We start from the raw sequence: 23,246 nt of genomic DNA on the forward strand, positions 1-23,246 counted from the left end.
GTTTTGAAAGGTTTCCAGGTGGCCAGGGGAGTTGTTTTTAGAAGAAGAAGAAGATATTGGATTTATATCCCGCCCTCCACTCCAAAGAGTCTCAGAGGGGCTCACAATCTCCTTTCCCTTCCTCCCCCACAAAAAACACCCTGCGGGGTGGGTGGGGCTGGAGAGGGCTCTCCCAGCAGCTGCCCTTTCAAGGACAACCTCTGCCAGAGCTATGGCTGACCGAAGACCATTTCAGCAGGTGCAAGTGGAGGAGTGGGGAATCAAACCCGGTTCTCCCAGATAAGAGTCCGCACACTTAACCACTACACCAAACTGGCTTTTAGAGGCACAAGCACCACAATCGCAGGGAAGCTGCTGGTGCCTGTCCTTTCAATCAGTGGCTCCCAACCTTTTTGGCACCAGGGACCAGTTTTGTAGCAGACAATTTTTCCACGGACTGTGGGGGGTGGTGCAGGGGTTCTTGCTGCCCCAGGCCACCCTGCTCCCATGTCCCTGCCCCCATGGGGCAGCCTCAGAGCGAGGCCACACTGCCTCTTTCGTCCACCACCGTGTTTGGAGTGAGGCTGTGTGGGTGGGCAAAAGGGGTGGTGGAGCAAGCCTGCTCTCCTCTATGCCTGGGAAGCAGGGCTTGGAGCCCTTTGCCGAGGGGCATGCCGGGTCTGGTAGTCTTTCGAGCCTCCTGCCTGCTGCGCTCCCGAGCGCAAGGACTACGGGTCCCAGAAGGCACCGCGGTGGTTAGCTTGAGCTGCTTTTTCCTCGGCGCCTGGGTTTTAATCACACGTGGGAGTGGTGAAGCTGGAAGGGGCTGGAGGGAGTGAGACGCAATTCCTGGCAGGGCATGCGTCTAACTTGTTCGCTTGGGCTTTTTTGCAGTCTGGTGGGGAAAAGAAACTGGTGAGTTTTAGGCACTTAGAGGGGAAAGTCCCCGTTGATCCGAGGGTGCCCGACCAACAAACGGTTCTATAGAACCGATAGCGCATTAGGTGACGGTTCCATAGAACTGGTGCGAACCTGCTGAATCCCACCACTGGTTTAGTGGATATGTGGTACTACAAGAACTATGTATGCAGTGTTTTGTGAAATTTGCCATGGCATAGAAATATAGTTCCAAAGAATGGATTCTCATGATTTTTGTGTTGGTCACCCGAAATTCAGCATAAAATTACTCATGTCCCTAACCCCAGATAACACTGGAAAAATCACAATCCCCTGCCTCATTGCACTACCACACAAAAAACATAGTTTCGAAGCACAGATCCTCAGGATTTTTGTGTTGCATTCCCCCCATCTCACCATTAAGTCACAGAGCAGGTCCACAGATCCAAGAGGGCAGCCGTGTTGGTCTGAAGCAGCTGAACAAAGCAGGAGTCAAGTTGCACCTTTAAGACCAAGCCAAGGATTGCACCACAAATATCACACGTTCACTGCTTCATGGCTCTACCACAGCACAAAAACATAAATCTGAAACACGGATCCTCATGGTTTTTGTGTTGTGTCACCTCAGACTAGCTGTCAAGTCACGTATCATGGGCAATGTTCCCTCCAAGCTGAGTTAGCGTGAGCTAGCTCACAATGTTTTAGTCTCCAGCTCACACATTTTTGTCTCAGCTCAGGAAAAACGGCCCTATAGCAAACTGATTTATGCAGCAGCTCACAACATTAATGCCAGTAGCTCACAAAGTAGATTTTTTGCTCACAAGACTCTACAGCTTAGAGGGAACATTGATCATGGGCAAAGCTACAAATTGCAAAGCAAAATTTATGGATTCACTGCTTTGTGTTGTCACCATGACAAAGAAATGTTCTGTCCGGGTTCCTACGGAAGCCCCTCGCCCCGCAACACTTACCCTGCGAGAGTCTCGAGAAGACGCAAGTCTCTCTCTGCGGCCCATATCACCCCGGGGGACCGGACTTCGGGCAGCCCCGGATCGCCGCTTGGACCTCCGTGGGAGCCAACGCTAGGCAGGGAGGCAGAAGCGCGCCCGACGTTCCCGCTTGCTAGCCGCGTTCGGCGACGTGAGATACAGCGGGGTGGGGGAGCAGGAGGACCCCAGAACCGATGCTGGACCAGAGGTCCGGCGCAGCAGGTGGCACGGCAGCAACGGAACTGCCCTCGGCCACACCAAAGCTCTGACAAGACGCGGAGTCTGACGCCAGGAAGGGGGGCGGGGCGGAGAGGAGCTCAAGGGACCCGAGCAAGGTCCAATGGGAAGAAATCCGACGAACGGGAGGAGGGATGGGAACCCAGGGGATAAAAAGGGCAAAGGTGCCAGTGCTGGGGACGGAGGTGGATAGGGTAGAGAGAGAGAGAGGGTAGAGACAACGCTGAGTGAGGCAACTGTCAGTGGTGACTTAACTCCGCTGCCCTGAGGCCTCAGCTGCTCTCTCTCTTGCCGCCTCCTCCTCATGGCAGAAGGCAGGAGCCCGAGGGCTCTAAGCCAACGAGTTCACCGTTCTGAAGCAGGGATCCTCAGGATTTGTAGTTTTGGTCATCCTAAAATTAGTATCCAGTCAGATATCATATCTATAGCCACAGATTATACCAGAGAAAGCAAAGATCCACTGTTTCAGGGTACAGTGCAAAAACTTGGTTCCTAGGCATGGATAGTTATTTTTTTTTGCGCTGGGTCATCCAAAACCCATCATCATATCACATATCATGTCCATAGCCCAGCTTGCACAAATGTTCTTGTCCGGGTTCCTACGGAAGCCCCTCGCCCCGCAACACTTACCCGGCGAGTCTCTCGAGAGGATGGTGCTCAGCTTTTCTGGCCTGGAGTTTTTTCTTGCACAAGAAACAAAAATCACGTATTCACCTATTTCTGGAGCTGCCACACTGTAAAAACTGTTCCAAAACCTGGCTCCTCATGATTTGTGTTGGGTCACCGCAGCCTCACTATCCAATATCATTGTACCCTTGACTATAGATTACACCAGAAAAATGACCCACATAAAAATCATATGAATTAATGAGAATCTGTGCTTTGAAACCATCCTTTTGCACCATCGCAGTGTCGAAAAGCAGTAGATATACATTTGCCCTGCAATTTGTGACTTTGCCCATGATATGTGACTTGATTGCGAGTTTGAGGTGACACAACACACAAAAACCATGAAGATCCGTGTTTCAGATTTATGTTTTTGTGCTGTGATGGTGCCATGAAGTAGTGAATGCGTGATATTTGTGGTGTAATCTGTGGCTGTGGACGTGCTATGTGACTTGATGGTGAGTTGGTGCAATGAGGCAGGGGATCTGTGATTTTTTTCCAGTGTTATCTGTGGCCATGGACATGAGTAATTTTATGTCGAGTTTTGGTGACCCTGCCCCATCACAAAAATCATCAAGATCCATGCTTCGGAGCTACTATCTCTACACCGCGGTAGTGCTGCCGACTAACGCATGATCTTGTTATCTCAACCGTTAAGGTTTCCGAAACTGCCTTTTCACACATTCAGCTGTTCTACCTCCAAGACAAGCACTGAGCACAACCAAGCAACTTTTGCCAGAGAACGACGCCTCATCTCCACCGCAGTAGCCAAACCCCTCCAACTTCCCACGCGGCCACTAATCACACCACGCCTCACATGACTGCTGTCACGTGCCAGGCGTGGTTTTAGTCACATGAGTGCCGTTAGGCTGATGGGGAGGGAGTCACATGACGCTTTGCGACTCTTTCTCTCCCTCCTTCCTTGTTGCTCGGTCATGTCAGCGCAGGAGCCTTAGCGTTTGAGCGTCTCTTTTCCTCGACCATGCGACGCTTCGTTCTCCTTCGTTTCGGGGATGGTGCTCGGCTTTTCTGGCCTGGAGTTTTGCTCTGCTTACGTCTCTTGTTCTTGCTCCCGGATCTGAAGGGAGGCACCAGCCCTGTCGTAGCGGCCCAGAGCAGCTTCAGTTACCAGGCTCTATGCAGGTGAGTGGCAGCCCCTCCTTTCCTCTTGCAGCTGAGCTGCCCTACCAGAAGGGCTGGTGCCAGTCTCTGGCAGTGGCCCAAGAGTGACTCTTCCATTATAAACTCTCTGAATTGCCTTGTCCTTCCGTGTTTCTGGGTGGTGCTTGACACGCAGCTGGTAGCGATAAATATATCTATATGATGATTGTGAGACAACGCTATATTTAGGTTTTTAGAGAACTTCTCGCAGTTCTCGAAACTACTCTTAAGCAGCTTCTATTGTCTGGTACAGTTGTGTTTATGCTTTATGAAACTTGTCTTCTGTTTAAAATACAACTCAGAATCTTTCTGTAGGCAACAAGATAGCCTCCATCCTTCCTTGGGTGTTTGGTAGACAAATGGTAGAATTCACTGTGTCTAATAACTTGTTCAGGAAGCGTTGTGCATGTAGTTTGCAAAATGCTTACACAGAAAATTGAACCCTTCGTGCCTGAAGTTTAGCTCAAAGGCCAGCTTCTCCAGAAGTCTTGAAGCAAAAATACTGTCTACCTTGCCATAAAGTGGGATTGGGAGGGGGTAACCTTTTTGGCTCGTGCTGAAAGAAGGGCAGTACCCACTTGAGGAGATGTTGATGTGTGTCAAACAAGTTTGGAAAGGGAGAGATGAGGGGTATGCTCAGCCAGGCATCAGAGGCATGCTTGGTTGTTCTGCAGTCAGCACATGTGCTATGGTTGCCTATACCTATCATAAAGTGTACTAGTCTCTTTTAATTGTTTTCTGTACTTTTTCCCTTAAGCTGTTCTTGCTACAAGCTGTTGGATATAGTTTGCCAAGGTATATTTGAATAATATGGGTATATTTAAATAATACTTCACCAGTGGGAATGTTATTGCAGTATGTGCTTAATTGTTTGGGCTTTCTTTGTGAAGGGATAAAATTATTACTGCTGGGTTAGGATGTAAGTAAACTTGCTTAGTGTGCCTGGATCCTGTGAAATCAGAATAATTGCATAGACTTAAAATGGAATGTGTAATTGCAAATCTAGCAGTTGGTACCAATTTTTCCTGTGCTAACTTAAGCTCTTGTTACTTAAAATGGAGGAGTCACTTATTCAAGCACAAGGAAGAATTTTTAAATAGTGCTTTTTTGCTTTAGGTTAGTGATAGCTCAAACTCTCTAGGTGGGTGTAACTTAGTAAGAAGGCAGGGAGGAAATTCAGTGGTCAAAAAATGTTAATGTCTTAAGTTGGTGTGTTGTGTTTCTATATTAAACAATACAATATAGTACATTAATACACAGTTTTAGGGTATTTAAATTACTTGGCAAATATTATCTCAGTAATCTGTTTGCGGACCTTGTAAGGCAGGTCAGTGCTACCTGTTTCTCAGCTCTCTGAGCAGCACTTATGGGTTGGGTCTTTTTGAAAGAGATTGCAGAAGAAAGTTAGTGTCTTATGTTATAGTTCCTTTGTTTACATGTATACAAGCACAGCTTTTTGGAAGCAGATAAGTAGTCCTGCAGACAGTCAGTCAGTGAATATTGCAAAGGGCTCTGTTTGATGAATGGAGCTTTGACTTGTGAATGCTTATACCCCCAAAATCTTGTTGGTCTCTAAGGTGCTACTGGACTTGAATCTTAACTGTTGTACTGCAGACTATCATAGTCACCTCTGAAAATGTCAGACTCCCAGAGAGTATTTGTAGCCCCACTAAGATTGCAATCTCCAGTTTTACTAACTCCCGTCATAGTTTTTCCCCCCAGTGTATCATTCTCCCAAGTTCAGGCTAACTGTTTCTCTTATGTATTCCCAGCAGAGAATCTTTCTCAGACCCCATCTTCCGAAGATCTGTTGTCCGTTCAGTTAACTTTAAAGGTTGGGAGCATGCAATCCTGGAGGAATCTCTGAGAATATGGGGGAAGAGGAAGTCCCATTTTCCCTACTCCCCAAAATGAACTTGTTCTCCTTGAAACAGAAACACAGGAGTGTCTCTGTGTGGTTCCCCTGACCTCTGGACAGAATGATTGCGGAAGAGTGTTCTTGCATATATTTCCACTCTGCCTGGTTGAAGCTAAGCACACAGCTGCTTCGTAGCTGAGGGGAACTGGAGCATGAGATGCAGAATCAGGGACATTTCTACTTCTTTTAATGGGATCCGTGAGTGGCAAGTCTCCTTAGTATTCCGAATAGTCCTTGTTGGAAAGAGATTAACTAAAAGAGTGTGTGTGTGTTGTTTTTAATATTTTTATTTTTTAAAAAAGGTGTTTTAGAAGGTGTGTGTTTGTTCTGATCCCAGTTACACCTTGGTCTGTTTAAGAGATCTTGTACATTTCATAGCTGAAAGTACACTGGAGGAAAGTGGAGACAGATGTTTAAGAGATGAGTGCTGTTAGAGGAATATCCCTCTATCCCAGTTGGGATAGAGCTGGTAGCATGGGGGGAGAGGAAGATGGAAGTACTATTTTGAATTGTTGAGAGTAATGAGCAAGTGGACCAAGGGAATGCTGTAATGATGTTTACCTGGATTTCAATAAAATTTTGCATTCGCACAGTTCCCTATGATGTTCTGATGGGTAAACTAGAGGACTGTGAACTGGACTTTAGGATAGTTATGTGAATAGAGAACTGGTTGGAGAACTACACTCAAAGAGTAGTTGTCAATGGCATTTCATCTGAATAGAGGGAGGTGTCCACTGAGGTGCCACAGGGCTCAGAACTTTTCAGTGTTTTTATCAGTGATCTAGAAGAGGGTGTGGAGGGATTACTCATTACATTTACAGATGACACCAAATTGGGAAGGAGCAGGGAACACACCAGAAGATAGAGATAGACTTCAGTGAGATATGAACACACTGGAAAAGTGGGTGGAAGTGAACAAGATGCAATCTAAGAAGGATAGGTGTCAAGTTTTGCATCTAGGTAACAAAAATGAAGAACACATATACTGGATGGGAGATACACTTCTAGGTATCAGTGTGTGTGTGAACAAGATCTTGGGATATGGGTGGACTGTAAGTTAAATATGAGCAGCCAGTGTGATGCAGTGACAAAAAAGGCTAACATGATCTTGGAGTGTATCAACAGAGGCATAACACCCAAATCACAAGATGTCATAGTCCCGCTGTACACTGTGTTGGTCAGGGTGCACCTATTGTGTGCAGTTCTGGGGCCTCACTTCAAGAAGAATGTGGACAGAATAGAGTAGGTGCAGAGGAGAGTGACAAAGATGATCAGGGGCCTGGAGACCAAGCCATATGAGGAGAGACAGCGGGACTTGAGAATGTTCAATCTGGGGAAGAGGACATTGAGAGGGGACATGATTAGTCTCTTTAAGGAGGGCAGAGAGCTGTTCCTGTTGGCAGAAGAAGGTAGAACTCACAATCATGGGTTTAAATTAAGGGCGGGAAGCTACTGGCTGGATATGAGGGACATTTTTTAAAAAAGTAATTGTTGTTCTACAGTGAAATTAGCTACCAAGGGAGATGGTAAGCTCCCCCTCACTGGCAGTCTTTAAGCAGTGGCTGGACAAATACTTGTCAGGGATGCTCTAGGCCAGGGGTAGCCAAACTTGCTTAACATAAGAGCCACACAGAATAAACATCAGATGTTTGAGAGCCGCAAGACATAAATGTCAGGTGCTTGAGAGCCACAAGACAGGAAGGAAGGAAAGGTAGAAAGAAAGCAAATATATATGGGAGGGAGCTGGAGGTGGGAAGAAAGTGATTTTAACTTTAAATGCATTTTCCAAGCACCAGCTGGCTGGCTTGGCGAAGTGATTTAAAGAGACAAATGCCTTCTCCAAACTAGCTGATGGGACGGTGGGAGCTTTGAGAGCAGCACAATGTGTGTGAAAGAGCCACATGTGGCTCCCGAGCCACAGTTTGGCCACCCCTGCTCTAGGCTGATCCTGCATTGAGCAGGTGGTTGGACTAGATGGCCCCTTCCAATTATGTGACTGTGATCGCACACATTAAGTATTGCACTTTCTAAAAATCAATGCACGTGCCAAATGGGTCCATATATATATATTTAAGACCAGCAGAGTTTTATTCAGGATGCATGTCTTCCTCCAACCTTACCACAGAGTTCTGTTATATATTTAAGACCCACAAAGTTTCATTCAAAATATATATCCTCTGACCAATAAGAATAAGCTCCAGGAGTCTTTCTCCAGCCTTGCAGGCTGGGCTCAAGAACCTTACAACAGCTAGTCTTCTCAGCACAATGTAGATATTGCTAGCTTGCCACTTATCTGTAATTCAATGATGAGATCTTTTACCCTTGAAGTTCAGTTCAGATCAATGCAGCACAAGTTTCAGTTCTTCTTTATCTTAAAGAACTGGTGTGAGCTAAACAATTATTCCAGAACAGCACCATGAAAGTCTCCAGTTTAGGCACAATTTTTTTAGAAGCCTTTAAAAAGGGAAGGAGAGAACCGGATATCCCCCCCCCCCCTTCCTCTTCATGATTGCCTCCTCCATGCTTCACTCACACTCTCACTTACAAACTCCCATCTTTTCCATAGTGTTATTTTGAAAGTTGCATAAAGTTCAATAAAAAGAGAAAAGAGACTTAAAGTTCATCTGATGTGTATAGAAAAATGATATTGATCATGCAGAGTTGCTACTTGGAAAGACAGAACCCGGCAGTCAACCCTGATGCCATTTAAAATGGTGATCGGGACAGCGAGGCTCGCAGCGATGTCGGACTCTGGAATCAGCTGCCGCTGATAATCCCATCCACAGCATCAAGCCGCCCGCATTCTCAGACTCTTCCTGGGTCCCAGAGTCGAGTCCCCCAATGTCGCGGACCCCTCAGCTGCTCGATTACAGAGCAACCCTGGGCAAGCTGGCCCGAGTCGCTCTCTAGCTTAGGTCGTCGAAATTGGAAGCTGTTATATGGTTGACGTTAGAAAGAACAATTGTGAAGTTCCTAAGTAGTTTACAAATTTTTGATGTATAATATGGTTTCCAGTATTCTTTCCTTCCCATATTTTTAATGGATTGCAAAGAGGTGGTTGGTTGGATGTTATTTTTGGCATCTTTTTTTTTTTGGCTTTGTTCCTTTTTTTGAGGATTTACAAACGTATGGTTGGATTACAAAACACTAATATTGTTGGAGCTTTTTCTTTTTTCCCCTGCCCTTTTCTCTTTGGGTTTTTTTTTTTTTTCCTGTTGAAGATATATGGGGCCTTTTTTAAAACTGCTTTTCTTGGAGATTATACAGTTGGGCACCAAGCCTTGGATTACAATTTATATAAGTTTCATAAATTTTTATCTTGGATATCTGAACGTACATTTTTTGAAGAATTAGACTTGACTGAACTATCTGTTTGGAAGACACATTGTAGTGAACTGTTCCTGTGAGTTGGACTGTTTGGTATTTGTGACTTAAGATTGTTTTGGCAAAAAAGCTTTATTTAATATACTGTTTATTGCTATTTAGGATTTGTTAAATTGTTGATACAAGTAAGAAGGTTCTGTTCCCAAACAAATTACTATCTTTCTAAAATATTGATATTATTTGTTGGATATTGGATTTGTTGATATAAATAGGAACTTTGTGTTCCAAAACAGGTTGGTTAAGTGGAAACATTCAAGGTGTTTGGGTGTGAGTGCTAATATAGTAGTGAGGATGAACAATAAAGCTGGCTCAAAGGAAAAAAGAGAATCGAGAAGGTAGACCCCTGATCCCTTCACCCAGCTCTTCGTCCGGCCCAGGGAAGTTCACGCCTGCAGCTATGCAGGGGGACATGAAAGAAATGCAAAATACCTTCTTAACTGCCATAGCACAACTGGCTGGCAAGGTAGACAATATAGGAGAGCAGGTGGCAGAGATCAAACAAGAACTTCAAGAGAATAGAAAGCAAACAGCAGAGACTAATAAAGCTTTGAAGGTCCTAGATGAAAAGGTGATGGACAACACGAAAAAGGTGGAGCAACTGAAAAAAGAGCAGAAAGTAGGATAGTAGATTTCTTCAGTTAGAGATGGATAGAGCAGCCTATATGCTGCTGTTTCAAAACGTACCTGAAGAAAAATCTGAAGATCTACAGAAAATACTAAGCAAAGCTTTGTCAGAAATTTTACAGGTGACACCTGATAAGATGGAGGAGGAGTTTGATCGAGTTAAACAGGTACTATCAAGCTTCACAAGGCGAAATAAATTGCCCAGTGAAATCCATTTGAAGCTGACAAGGAAAAAGACTAGAGACAGCATCTTGAAACAAACGAGAGATAAGCCAGTGACCATAACAGGTAAAACGATGAAAATTTTGAGAGAGGTACCATGGCCAGTTAGACAAAAGAGAAGAGAATACCAAACTTTGACTAATTTTTTGAGAGAAAGAGAAATACCTTATACGTGGCTAATGCCGGAAGGCCTACTTTTTACGTATGACGATAACAGATACAGAATAAACTCTTGTTTTAAAGCCAAAACTTTTCTGGAGAAAATTGAGAAGAAAGAGGGGAAGAAAAAGAAGGAAGATGCAGATGAAGAAGAGGAAACTTCAGATGAAGAGGACTCAAGTGGACAAGGAAATAACCAACAAGACTGCAGAGCAAAAAAGATAAGAAAGATAATGATAAGAAAAATCCATAATGGCTTCAATAATTTCAATTAATGTAAATGGACAACTCTCCCATAAAAAGGAGGAAGACCTTCAAATATTTAGCAAAATTGGAGACAGATATAATTTGCTTACAAGAAACACATATTTTGGCAAAAGATCAACATCTCTTGAGAAATAAGAAACTTGGTAACTTATTTGCAGCAACCGATTTAAATGAAAAGAAAAGGGGCCTGGCAATTTATGTAAAGGACAAATTTAATCCACAACCACAGTATGCCTCAGACGATGAAAGAATTTTACTAGTAGAGATTGTTGTAGATAGTAGAAAAATTTTGTTGGCAAATATTTATGCTCTGAATGACCACCAAGATTTTTTTTAAAGATTTACACTTTAAGCTAACAAATTTGGAATATGCAGAATACTGCTTAATAAGAGATTTTAATGCAGTTTGTGATAGACAATTGGATAAAAAACACACAAGCATACTAAAGCTAAAGGATTTCAACTGCCAATAAGTTTTCAGAAACTTGCAGAAGAATTGGATTTAGTTGATGCTTGGAGAACAAGATACCCGAATTCGAGAGACTTTACATATTATTCGGCTAGACATCAGTCGTGGTCAAGAATTGATATGTGTTGACTGTCCACAGATTTGGTCAAAGACTTAGTGGAGACAGAAATCCAACCAAGAGTTATATGACATAACAATCCTGTGTGGATAAAATTCAAGGGAACCCAGCCGAGAAGAGCCTGGAGGTTAAATACCTCAATACTGAAAGATAAAGACTTCCTTCAAGGAACCAAGATAGAAATGGAATCTTTTATAAAAACAGAACATAACCCAAGATGTGAAGATGCAGGTGGTATGGGATACAGCCAAGTCATATTTTAGGGGTCTAGCAATTAGATTCAGTGCGAAGAAAAAGAAGGAAAGAACTGAAAACTTCAAAAAACTATTGCTGCAGGCAGAAAAAGCGGGAAAGAACTTAAGTACAGCCTACAAAACTGGAGTTTCAAAACAAAATTTAAAAAGTACAACATCAACTTAATAGAGGAAATGGAGAAAAAATTAAGATTTGCCAGACAGAATTATTTCGAACATGTTAACAAATCCGGAAGATGGTTGGCATGCAGATTGAGAAAAGAGAGTGCAGAAAGAACAATATCGGTCCTGAAAGATGAAAATAATAATGAGAAATTTCAAAGCCAGGAGATATGTCAAATCGTGGAACAATTTTATAAAAGATTATATGAAACCAAACAAGTTAAAAAGGAAGATCTAGAAGAATATAACAGGCAGAATAATCTCAGTAAATTCACAGAGGAACAAAGAAATTCTAAATGAACCAATAATGATAAGAGAAGTGGGAGATGTAATGACTTCTCAGAAGAATGGCAGATCTCCAGGCCCAGACAGCCTTCCTGCAGAATTCTGTAAAGCCTTTGAAGAGTGCTTACTGGTACCATTTAAACTTATGGAAAAGATTCGGAAGGAAGCTCAAATATCAAATTCATGGCAAGAAGCTACAATATCTCTAATCCCAAAAGAGGGTATAGACTTGAAAGACATAAAAAATTTTCAACCAATTTCTCTGTTAAATGTAGATTATAAAATCTTTGCCTCAATATTGGCACAACGTTTAAAGAAAGTGTTATCGGCTATTATACATCAAGACCAGGCAGGATTTCTTCCCAGAAGATATTTGAAAGACAATGTGAGAACAGTGTGTAATATAATAGAATACTATGAGAACCACCCAGAGAAACAACTGCCACTAATTTGTCTGGACGCAGAGAAGAAGAAGAAGATATTGGATTTATATCCCGCCCTCCACTCCAAAGAGTCTCAGAGCAGCTCACAATCTCCTTTACCTTCCTCCCCCACAACAGACACCCTGTGAGGTGGGTGGGCTGGAGAGGGCTGTCACAGCAGCTGCCCTTTCAAGGACAACCTCTGCCAGAGCTATGGCTGACCCAAGGCCATGCTAGCAGGTGCAAGTGGAGGAGTGGGGAATCAAACCCGGTTCTCCCAGATAAGAGTCCGCACACTTAACCACTACACCAAACTAGAGAAGGCCTTTGATAATGTGCATTGGCAATTTATGTTACAGCAACTGAAGGGCATGGAGTGTGGTGAGAACTTTTTGAGAGTGATACAATTGATATACTCTCTTCAAACGGCAAAGGTGGTGGTGAATGGGGAACGGGGAACTAACAGAAGCAATTGCTATTCAAAAGGGTACAAGACAAGGTTGCCCATTGTCACCACTTCTCTTCATCTTATGTTTAAAGATATTGAACAATCAAATAAGAGAAGATTCAAGTATCAAAGGGGCACTGATTAAGGGTGAACAATATAAACCTTTGCAGATTTGGTTTTTATATTAGAACAACCATTAGACTCAATCGACTATTTGATAAATAAGATCAATCAATTTGATCATTGAGCAGGACTGAAAATAAACTATTATAAAACAAAAATTTTGACCAAAAATATGACGACAGAACAAACTCAACTTCATCAAAAATCAGGATTTTCTCATGAGAAAAGAGTAAAATATTTGGGTATATATCACAAACAAATGCAGTAATTTAAAGATGGACAATTATGATAAATTGCTCAAACAGATTAAAAAAGACTTGGAAAAATGGCAAGACTTGAATATATATCTCTAATGGGAAGAATAGCTTCAATAAAAATGAATATTTTGCCAAGACTATTATTTCTATTTCAAACTATTCCAGTGCTCTTAACCAATGCGTTTTCCCAAGAATTGAACAAAATGGTCTCTAAAACAAGAGCAGGTCTGGGTCTACCAGATTGGCAGCTGTATTATAGAGCTTCAGTACTTTCCTGGGTAAGAGATTGGGTGTTATTGAACAATAAGACAGTTATTGTTAGAGGGCCACAATCTCACCTTAAATTGGCAAGCATATCTATGGTATCAAAGATTAGAAGGGCACTCTTATTTTAAAAATAATTGGTTTCGGAAATCTTTGTATCATACATGGACTTGGTTAAAATCGAGAATTTATCAAAAAATTCCAAGATGGGTGTCTCCAGTAGAAGCATTTACACCCCAAAACCTTTTAAAGCCAAATCAGAGCTATAGATAAGAATTTGCTGCATAAAGACAACCAACTAAAAACCAAAGAAGAATTAGAAAAAATGGATATTAAAATGAGTTGGTGGTTGAAAACACAAGTAGAACCCAGATATGCCAAAGACAATAGATTTCAATATGGAACAATGCCCATTTGATAAAATCTTTTCGGGCCCTCAAGAAAAATTAATTTCTAAACTATACTCATATTTACTACAGATGAAAATGCAAGATGAGACTGTAAAAGATTGTATAGTCCAATGGGCTAAGAATGTGGGGCGTAATATTATGTTAGAAGAATGGGAGATGTTATGGAAATTCAATATTAAACTAAGTCTGTAACCTTTAAGGAAAACTTGCACAAAATGGTTTATAGATGATATGTAACTCCACAAAAACTTTCTAAAATGTATTCAAATATGTCTAATAAGTGTTGGAAGTGTACTAAACATGTGGGCTGATTTTATCATATGTGGTTTACCTGTGAGGTGGTGAAAGATTATTGGAAGATGGTGCATGAACCATTATAGAAAATTCTGAAGATAGATTCAATTTAAACCAGAACTATTTTTATTGAATATATATCCCAGCAATTATATGAAAGAGATGAGACATTAACTCATATTAATACAGCAATTAGAATTCTTCTGGCACAGAAATGGAAACTTCAAGAAATCCCCAAGAGATCGGACTTGATGGGGAAAATATTGGAAACGACTGAGATGGACTACTTATCCCAGTTGCTTGCTGGGAAGTCAAAGGAAGAAGCAAGAAAATATTGGGCAAAATTATATGTGTGGTTAGATATTCAAGACTTCCTGGTGTGAACTTTTTCTTCTGTAATCTATATTATAATACCATATATATGAGAAATATAAGCATAAATAAACAATTCAAATGAAGACTTACAATCTTTAGAATATTTTATTTAGATTACGATGATACAATGTAAAATGAACAGTAATATTTTAATATTTGATTTTAAGGAAGTATTTTCATGCAGACTAGATTATATTGCTATTGCTATTTGTATTTTCAATTCTTTATCCTTCTTTCCCCTTTCCCCTATGTTTCTGGAAAACTAATAAAACTTTTAAAATTAGAGGCCAAAAAAAATAAAATATTGCACTTTCAATCCACTTTTAGTGCACTTTACAGTTGGATTTTACTGTGTGAATTTGCAAAATCCAGTTGAAAAGGCCAAAGAAAGTGGACCACTGTTGAGCAGCTCATTGCTTTTTTAATGTAGAGGACGAGGAAGAAAAACCTTTCATCTTCCTCCTCCTGAGAGATTTGGATGAGTCAGTTTTCCAGTGCTTTATTTTCCTCTAGCAGGTTTACCATTTCCAAAGATTGTTTATTTAATAAGATTAACATCAGTTAATATTGTATGTATCGGCCATTGTCAGTAAAAAAGCTAGGGAAGTTTGGCAGTTTCAAAGTCACAGCTAATGTTTTTCCGTCAACTATCCCTCAGAATTGTGTGAGAGTATCTGTGTTCTTTGTGGATTTGTAAAGTGGGAGGGGCATAGCACCACAAATGATTCAAACAGGCTGTGTAGGTAAAATTCTAAAACAATAATTCTTCTGTCTTCTCTCACGTAGTGGAAGGGATATTGTAATCAATGTAATATAGAATAAATATACCAGATCAGATCATGCTATTTACAGTTTTGGACAACTTTTGGATTTTGGAAAACTGCAGCACTGCTCCTTCCCATGATTCCTTGGTAGTTTGTCTGACTAACAGCATACAGTGTTCTTTACAGAAGTTGCTCTGTCTGTGGCTTGTAACTTTCTTCCCAGGACTTTGTTCCTTGAAGTTTACTTGAATGGTTTATGGCTCTTAGTTTTCCTGAGAGATATGAAATGGGTTAACAGAAATTAAGAATGTAAGAGATTATACTCTACCAAATATTTGGTGCCAGTTTGGTGTAGTGGTTAAGTGTGGGGACTCTTATCTGGGAGAACCGGGTTTGATTCCCCACTCCTCCACTTGCACCTGCTAGCATGGCCTTGGGTCAGCCATAGCCCTGGCAGAGGTTGTCCTTGAAAGGGCAGCTGCTGTGAGAGCTCTCTCCAGCCCCACCCACCTCACAGGGTGTCTATTGTGTGGGAGGAAGGTAAAGGAGATTGTGAGCTGCTCTGAGACTCTTCAGAGTGGAGGGCGGGATATAAATCCAATATCATCTTCTTTTATGTGCTGAGGTATTTCCTCAGCATCAATAAAAGATGCTTTACCCCTTTAGATAAACTTTCAGTATTAGCTGTCCAAAAAAGCAAAGTTTAGCCCTTACACCAATGTTCTGCAACAGTTTCTAGTTCATGTGAAGACAAACATCACTTTGACTCACAGTTTCTTAGACCTTCCCCTATCCCCATTGTTTAGGCACTTTTAAAAAAATGGTGGAGTGTCATTAGCATGTGGTTCTCCAAATCTTTTTCAATAACTACTTTGTGCCATCAGAAGGAGGGGGGGGGCGTGGATGGTTCACCAAAGGTATTTTAACACTGTCTCTAGAAAATCTACAAGTTATCAATTTTTATTTTTAGGCCTCTCAAGTATTCTGTAACTCTACCCCCCCATCCCATGCACATGTTGTAAAGAAGAACAAAACCCTTCTACAAAGAGCACTATCAAAACAGATTTCCCTTGATGAGTTTTGTGGTTCTCTTTGAAGATACTGCATTGCTACTTGAGGATTCCTGAAACCTGACCCAGCACCTCAAAACAACCTTGAATGGAAGTTCTAATTTAGATTCACTCTCAGGGAAGTGGCATTTTGCCTTGCAAAATACGATCTGGCAGCAACCATAATAGTATGGTTATTTCCATATTGCTCATTTGGGGCTTGAGAGGCTGAGAGAACAGTAATTGGCCTAAACCCACCTAGTGAGTTTGTGGCAAGGGGGAGAGCTGATCTTTTAGTGACTATCCTATAGGAATTCCTGCTTCTGTAATTTGGTAAAAACCTCTGAGATCAAAATTTAAGAAAAATGGAGCAGATTCTTGAGTGAGTGCAAATAAGACTGCTTGACTAGTCAGGCTGAATTATAGGATCTTTAACAAAAATGTATTTAATTGAGGAATGTGCATGGAAAGCAAAAAAAAAATCATGCTGTACAAAAATCATTCTAAATGTGAATAAATGTTTAACAGATACTGATTTGTTGAGTAAGTGAGTTGTCCTATATATGCAGGGATTCCATCAGTAATATGTTGACTTCATTCATTAGAGAAAATGAAAGAAAACAACCTTTTGTATTGGTGAATCTGTACAGTATTGTCATGCTTGGGTATGCTTTGTATTTTAAATACTATTGTATTTTATTGTTCTGACTCTTCTGGTTCTAAAATAGAGCAGTTCTAACCTGTTTTCAATGTAAAACTGGATGTTGCAGTTGTAATGGAGTTGTAATGTAGATATTTGTGACTTCAGATATTTCTGGCCTATTGGTAGATGTGTAATAAAATGAAGTTGCATTCAGCTTAAAATTGACCTGATAACACTTTGGTGGATCAACTCTGGCGAATGCTGTGCTCTTAATAAACTTAACTTATTTCTGAGGCGCTGATATTTTCTTAGAAATCAGAAGGTAGGCATTTTATATGCGTAAGAGCATTTCAAAAATTAAAATTCCTGAGCACTGGGAAGTATAATCATACTTACTTCAGCTCCACAGTCTGCACCAACTTCTTGAGTCTCATTTTCGTAATCTTTTTCATTTTACCACAACTAAATGTTGATGGCAGTTCCAATAAACAGTATCTACCTTCCAAAGCTGATATTCTACTGTGATACATACCGTATTTTTCGGACCATAAGACGCACTCCCCCCCCCAAAAAAAAGTGGGGGGGGAAGTGTGTGCGTCTTATGGTCCAAAGGTACGTACCTTCGGGGGGGGGGGCGATCTGCTGCCTCTTCCTCCGATCCGGCGCTTCCCCCGTGCCTGCCTGCCTGGCTCCATCTTCTTCAGGCAAGCGCTGGGATCGCTCCACGTGGCCCCACCGCAAACCCAGCGCTTCGCAAGCGCTGGCTGCGGAGGGGGCAGCGTTCTTCCTCCTTGCCTGTGTGCCTAGCTTCAGCTGTGATGTTTAAAGTAAGCGCTGGGATTGCTCCCTCCGCCCTCCGATCCCAGCGCTTGCTTTAAACATCACAGCTGAAGCCAGGTGCACAGGCAAGGAGGAAGCACGCTGCCCCCTCCGTAACCGGCGCTTGCAAAGCGCTGGGTTTGCGGAGGGGGCCACGTGGAGCGATCCCAGTGCTTGCCTGAAGAAGATGGAGCCAGGCAGGCAGGCGCGGGGGAAGTGCCGGATCAGAGGCAGAGGCAGCGGATCGCCCCCCAGGAGGAAGGTGCGTCCTATCCTCCGGAGCGCCTTATGGTGCGAAAAATACGGTAGCTTGTTCTCCCTCACCTTTTCCTGCTAGCATTCTAATTTCATTCTCCTTTGGTAAAGGGAAGGACTGTGACTCAATGGCAGAACTCTGGTTTGGTCTGCAGAGAGTTCCCAGTTCATTTCTCATTGTACCCTTCACTCTGAAACTTAAAACTGAGGAAGAGCTAGACTGCCACGTGATGGAAGGGGTCCTGGAGCCGGTCGCCAATGCATCTGTATGGACTACAAATACACCATCAATAGGGTGCTACAGGACCACGCCTACCCAGTCTCAGTGGTCAGCCATGTCCTGGCTTCACCAGGGGTCTTGCGGTGGTCCGTCTTCCTTTAGGGGTACCAATATGCCCTCCAGTACCGCCGAAAGAAGGCAATGGGCCATGTGGATGCCTTGAGCTGTCTGCCGTTGCCATGAGGGGACCTGGACCCTGCTCTAGCGCACCAGATAATGTTTCTAGAGTCCTTCCTGGGCTGCCCAGTACATGCAAAGGACATTGCCTGCTGTTCCGCCAAGGACAAGATCCTCTCCCGTGTTTTGGACAGGGTGTGGAGAGGATGGCCTACCAGCTGGGTGGGCCTGGATTTTACTGGATACGTGTCCTGCCAGGACAAACTCTCAGTACACAAAGGGTGTTTGTTGTGAGGGAGTAGGGTGGTGGGGCCGTGGCGCTACGACAGTGAGTCCTTATAGCACTGCACGAAACCCACCTGGGGATCATGCGAATGAAGGTGCACACCCACAGCTATGTTTGGTGGCCCAGGATCGATGCTGTGATTGAGTCCTGGGTCGCCAGATGCCAGCCCTGCCAGGAGACCTGACTGGCACCTCCCCATGCACCAACTCAGCATTGGGAGGACACGTGCAAGCCCTGGTCCCACCTACACCTGGACTTTGTGGGGCCCTTCCAGGGACAAACTTTCTTCCTAATAGAGGACTTCCACTCGAAATGGCTGAAGGTGGTCCCTGTGGCATCTACCTTCTCCCGGGCTGCCATCAGTGGCCCACAGGGGTTTTGCAACACATGGCCTGTCGGACACTCTGGTTTCTGACAATGGAGCTATGTTTATTTCAGGCAAGTTCCAAGACTTTTGTGCCCAGAACTTAATTAGGCATTCAGGTCCACCCCGTTCTACCCAGGCACCAATGGCTAAGCCAAGAGGATGGTGTGGATAACTAAGGAATTGCTCCGCCGCATCATTCACGGGGACTGGGAGGCCCACCTTGCAGAGTTCTTACTGGCCCAGCATGCAATTCCCGCCACCAGCCTCAGCCTGGCAGAGCTCTTAATGCGTCGGTGGCTGCCCACTTTACTGGACTGTTTGCACCTGGACTGGCCCCTGGACCTCCAGGAGGTACCAGAGTTAGTTGGGGCACCCCGCGGGTTAGATACTGGGGTTCTAGTCATGGCAAGGAACTTGGGACCCCACATGGATTCCAGCAAGGGCCGCCCAGGTTCTAGGGTCAATGATGTATGAAGTAAGAGGCCCCTGAGGAAGAGGTCAAGGACTACAGTCCCGATGACCAGCCTTCCGCTCAGACTCCTCCCCTGACTGAATCGGCCAAGTCAGAGGCCCCAGCCCTTCGGGCAGAGCCGTGGCCACTAGGACCCCAGAACCACCAACCAAAAGCCAAGCATCGCCGGCTCCTCCTCTTGCCACTGCAACCGCTCCTCTGCCCACTCCAGAGCTCAGGCGGTCCACGCAGGAACATTGCAAGCCAGCCTATCTAAGGGATTATGTCTGCTAGGCTTCCGAACTTGGGGGGAAGGAATGTTGTATATGTGAGCGGAAATGTGTATAATGTATGGTATTCCTGCCTGGGTCATTGGAGCCTGTAGGACTGAGCTTGGGGACTCGGCAACAATGGACATTAGGATCCAAATCCCTTCTTTCCTGCTCCAATCGCTGGCCCCCTGCTGGTTTGAATGGTCCAATAGCAGCTAGCTCAGGAATCTTGAGTGTATATATAGTTGGCCCTAAGGAGTCTTAGCGCACAGCCCTATACTATGCTGTGAAAATAAAAAGATCACTACCACTTCACCTCTTCATTGCGTAGAACCCATTGTATTATATATATAGCCCTTTTGCAAGACTTTGTGCTTGCAACATAACAAATATGCTGTGGTTTACTGGGAGCCGTGTTACTTGGAAATGGAAAATGAGAAGGCTTCCCTGAAGTATTTTGGTGTGCTATGTGTGGCTTTGATATCTTTTTGAATCATTGTGCTGATCCCATGGGCATAACATCAATGACTGAACATAAAGGTTGGCCATTTAAACACTATGGAGGCATAGAGGAACTGCTTTTGGCTAGAGTCACATTTACAGAGTCTCTGAGATGGAAAAGAGATTGTGGAGATAATTGGAGAGAAAAAATACATACTTGGGCCTTCTCATGAGGGCACACCTAGATAGGACTGAGCTTCCCGGTTGGATCCACGGATGCCATTGCTGTTCTAGTGCCATTCTAGTACCTAATGGGGAGATTTTTAAAAAGGTTCAAGGACTCATTTCAGATTGGGTCTGCAGCAGGACCAGATAGTGTTCCCCCACATGCCTTTTCAAGTGCTGAAACAGCCAGTGGCCAGTCTGGAGATGCAGTTGCATCTAGCTGTGTCCATAATTATATTTCTTACCTGGTGAGACAGCTTACCTAGAGGAAGGTGGAAACTTTTTAAAGCTCTTGTCCTATCACAGATTATGTGAGACATAACTTCTTAGGAAGGCTTTTTGGTAAACTGGTTTGCTGCCTTTAATTTTGCAGATGGGCTGTTTAGTGGTTTAAATATCTCAGTTTTATTATTAGCTGCTGGTTTTAAATATCTCCATGATGTTTCTTGAGGTTTTTTATTTTAATGAAGCAGGCTACTGTAAACAAAATATGTATGTGTTGAACTCATTGTTGCTTAATGCTCAAAAGTTAAACTATGACCATACAATACCAGTTTGGTATTAAATTGGTTTTATTGCCTGTTAAAGGAGTAGAACTTTATCAGACATTTCATTGGCATCTTAAATTCATTATTTCTCTTGGGTGTCTGGCACATCAATATTTAGTTTTCCTTGAATTGTTCATTGTGAGTAATAACATAATGGAAATACTTGATTCTAGAAGCGTTAATATACTACAGGAGTAAGTCCATTTCCCTAACTTTTCAATGGTGTCTTTGTGACAAAGTATTAGACTAAAGTCAATATATCAAAGCAAATTTTGGATTAGACAATTTCAAGCAAATTTCTACTCATGCAGTAAGACTTCCCAGACCCTTTTTCTGCTACAGTCAGCTCTAAAGACACTATGGAGGTTTGGGGATTCTCTCCATGGGTATAGAATGTGGTATGAATAGGCTCCTTGAAGGAGGAGCTGGTAGAACTCATGGTCCCCCCAGTGTCAGTTAAAGTCCTTTCTGATCTTAGATTGCCAGCCTCCAGGTGTGGCCTGGATTTCTGCCAGAATTACAACTAATCTCAAAGTTCAGTTCCCCTGAGAGAATGCAAGCATCGGAGGGTGAACACAATGGTGTGATACTGTGTTGAGGTCCCCACCCTCACCCCAGATCTCCAGGAATTTCCCAACCTAGAGTTGACAACCCATTTTTGCTCTCCAGAAAAGCCCTTCTGGCTATTGTATAAACGCATGCTTATTGTGACATTTCCAAGCTGTAGCTGTCTTGTCTGATTTAGTAAGGATAAATTCTTACCTTCAGTTCACTGCCTTAAAAATGATCTGAAATGTATCTTTCAAGAAGGTGGTCAGTGATGATGTGGTTAAATTTTCTTGTGTCAGTCCTAGATCTGTTGGTTTTAGCAGTACAACTGAAGGCTGTTCACGTGTCAAATATTAATAAAAAGCAGTTGGTTTTAAGACTGGAGTTGCCTCAGTGGAAGCAGGTATTAGTAAATGCAATTCGGTGAAACAAATTCATTCTGGTTTTTTTTTAAGGTATACGTGGGAAGCTGTTGATCCACAGAAAAATGTGCTCTATGAAATAAATCCCTGTGGTGGTATTGACAAATGTAACAAATCCAGTGCTGTTTGTGCCACTGACATAAAAACGAATCTATCTTTCTCAGTTGGTAAGTAAAAGATTTGTTTACTATATTGCATAGAAGATCTAATAATGCCGTTTGTTGGTGCTTTTTCCCTTGTGCTGATGACAACTTTTGTGGTACTTTTCAAATTAGAGAGGGGCCATGACTTAGTTGCAGAACATCTGCTTTACTTGCAGAAGGTCCCAAATTCAATCCCTGACATTTCCAGTTTTAAAAAGGATCTAGTAGTGTATGAAATAATTCTACCTGATACCATGGAATTTAATTCCAATAGGATCTTCTTCAGATATAGTAGAAAGATCCTATAGTAGAAAAGATATATTTTTTAAAAAATTAACCAAACTATGTAATGCTTAATGATGTTTATCAGGACTCCCAGCATTTTTGATCCTGGGGGCATCTTTGGAATTCTGACACTGGGTCTTGTGTTAAGTTCATTATCTTGTATCTCAGTAGTTTTAATATGTTCAGTGTTGTTTCTCTAGCAGGTCTGTACTTATATATAGCTACATCCATATTTCTTCTATCCGGTTTGAGAAGGGAGGAATGCATTCCCTGTTACATGCTATCAGTTTGTAAACATAGTGTATGTACAGTCTACTCAAGGGTTGGATAAGACATTATGGCAGAGGTGTCCAACCAATTTGTATAAGGGCTGCATCTGACATAAACGTTACTTTGTCAGACCAGACCATGTGTACCATAAAATGTAATGCCAGGTACCGGTGTTACAAAGTTTAGAAATGACACAGGCAAACCCAATTAACTATATTATTTGTTACTCAAAAGACAAATGAAAGCAGTTGATTCTTAGGAGTAAAAGCAATGTGAGTGCTCCCTTCTCATTTGGTGGCCAAAGTATTTGAGCTTCAGCTTCAGCATCTGACCTTCCAGGGAACAGGCAGGGTTGATTTCCCTTAGGACTGATTGATTGATCTTCAAGGGACTCTCAAGAGTTTTCTCCAGCACCACAGCTCAAAAGCATCTATTCTCCTGTGCTCAGCCTTCCTTATGGTCCACCTCTCACAGCCATACATTACTACTGGGAATACCATAGCCTTGACTACCTGGACTTTTGTTGGCAGGGTGATATTTCTACTTTTTAATATACTGCCTAGGTTCGCCATAGCTGTCCTCCCAAGGAGCAAACATTTTTTAATTTCATGACTACAGTCACCATCTGCAGTGATCTTACCACAAATAGCAAACAAAACAAACAAGTGGTATTTTT

The 23,246-nt window shown here is 42.7% G+C and overlaps 1 protein-coding gene across 1 annotated transcript in view; it reads left to right on the forward strand.

Moving 5' to 3' along the window:
* Positions 1-3,642: 3,642 nt before the first annotated feature.
* The window catches only part of IGF2R (insulin like growth factor 2 receptor), a 131,825-nt gene continuing 112,221 nt past the window's right edge, over positions 3,643-23,246 (forward strand). The window contains exons 1-2 of the mRNA XM_060241808.1: positions 3,643-3,911; positions 21,906-22,039. Coding sequence (XP_060097791.1) covers positions 3,751-3,911; positions 21,906-22,039 — 295 coding nt within the window. The 5' untranslated portion in view covers positions 3,643-3,750. The remainder of the gene's footprint in view (positions 3,912-21,905; positions 22,040-23,246) is intronic.

This window comes from Heteronotia binoei, chromosome 1 (genome assembly GCF_032191835.1).
Source record: "Heteronotia binoei isolate CCM8104 ecotype False Entrance Well chromosome 1, APGP_CSIRO_Hbin_v1, whole genome shotgun sequence".
Lineage (NCBI taxonomy): Eukaryota > Metazoa > Chordata > Lepidosauria > Squamata > Gekkonidae > Heteronotia > Heteronotia binoei.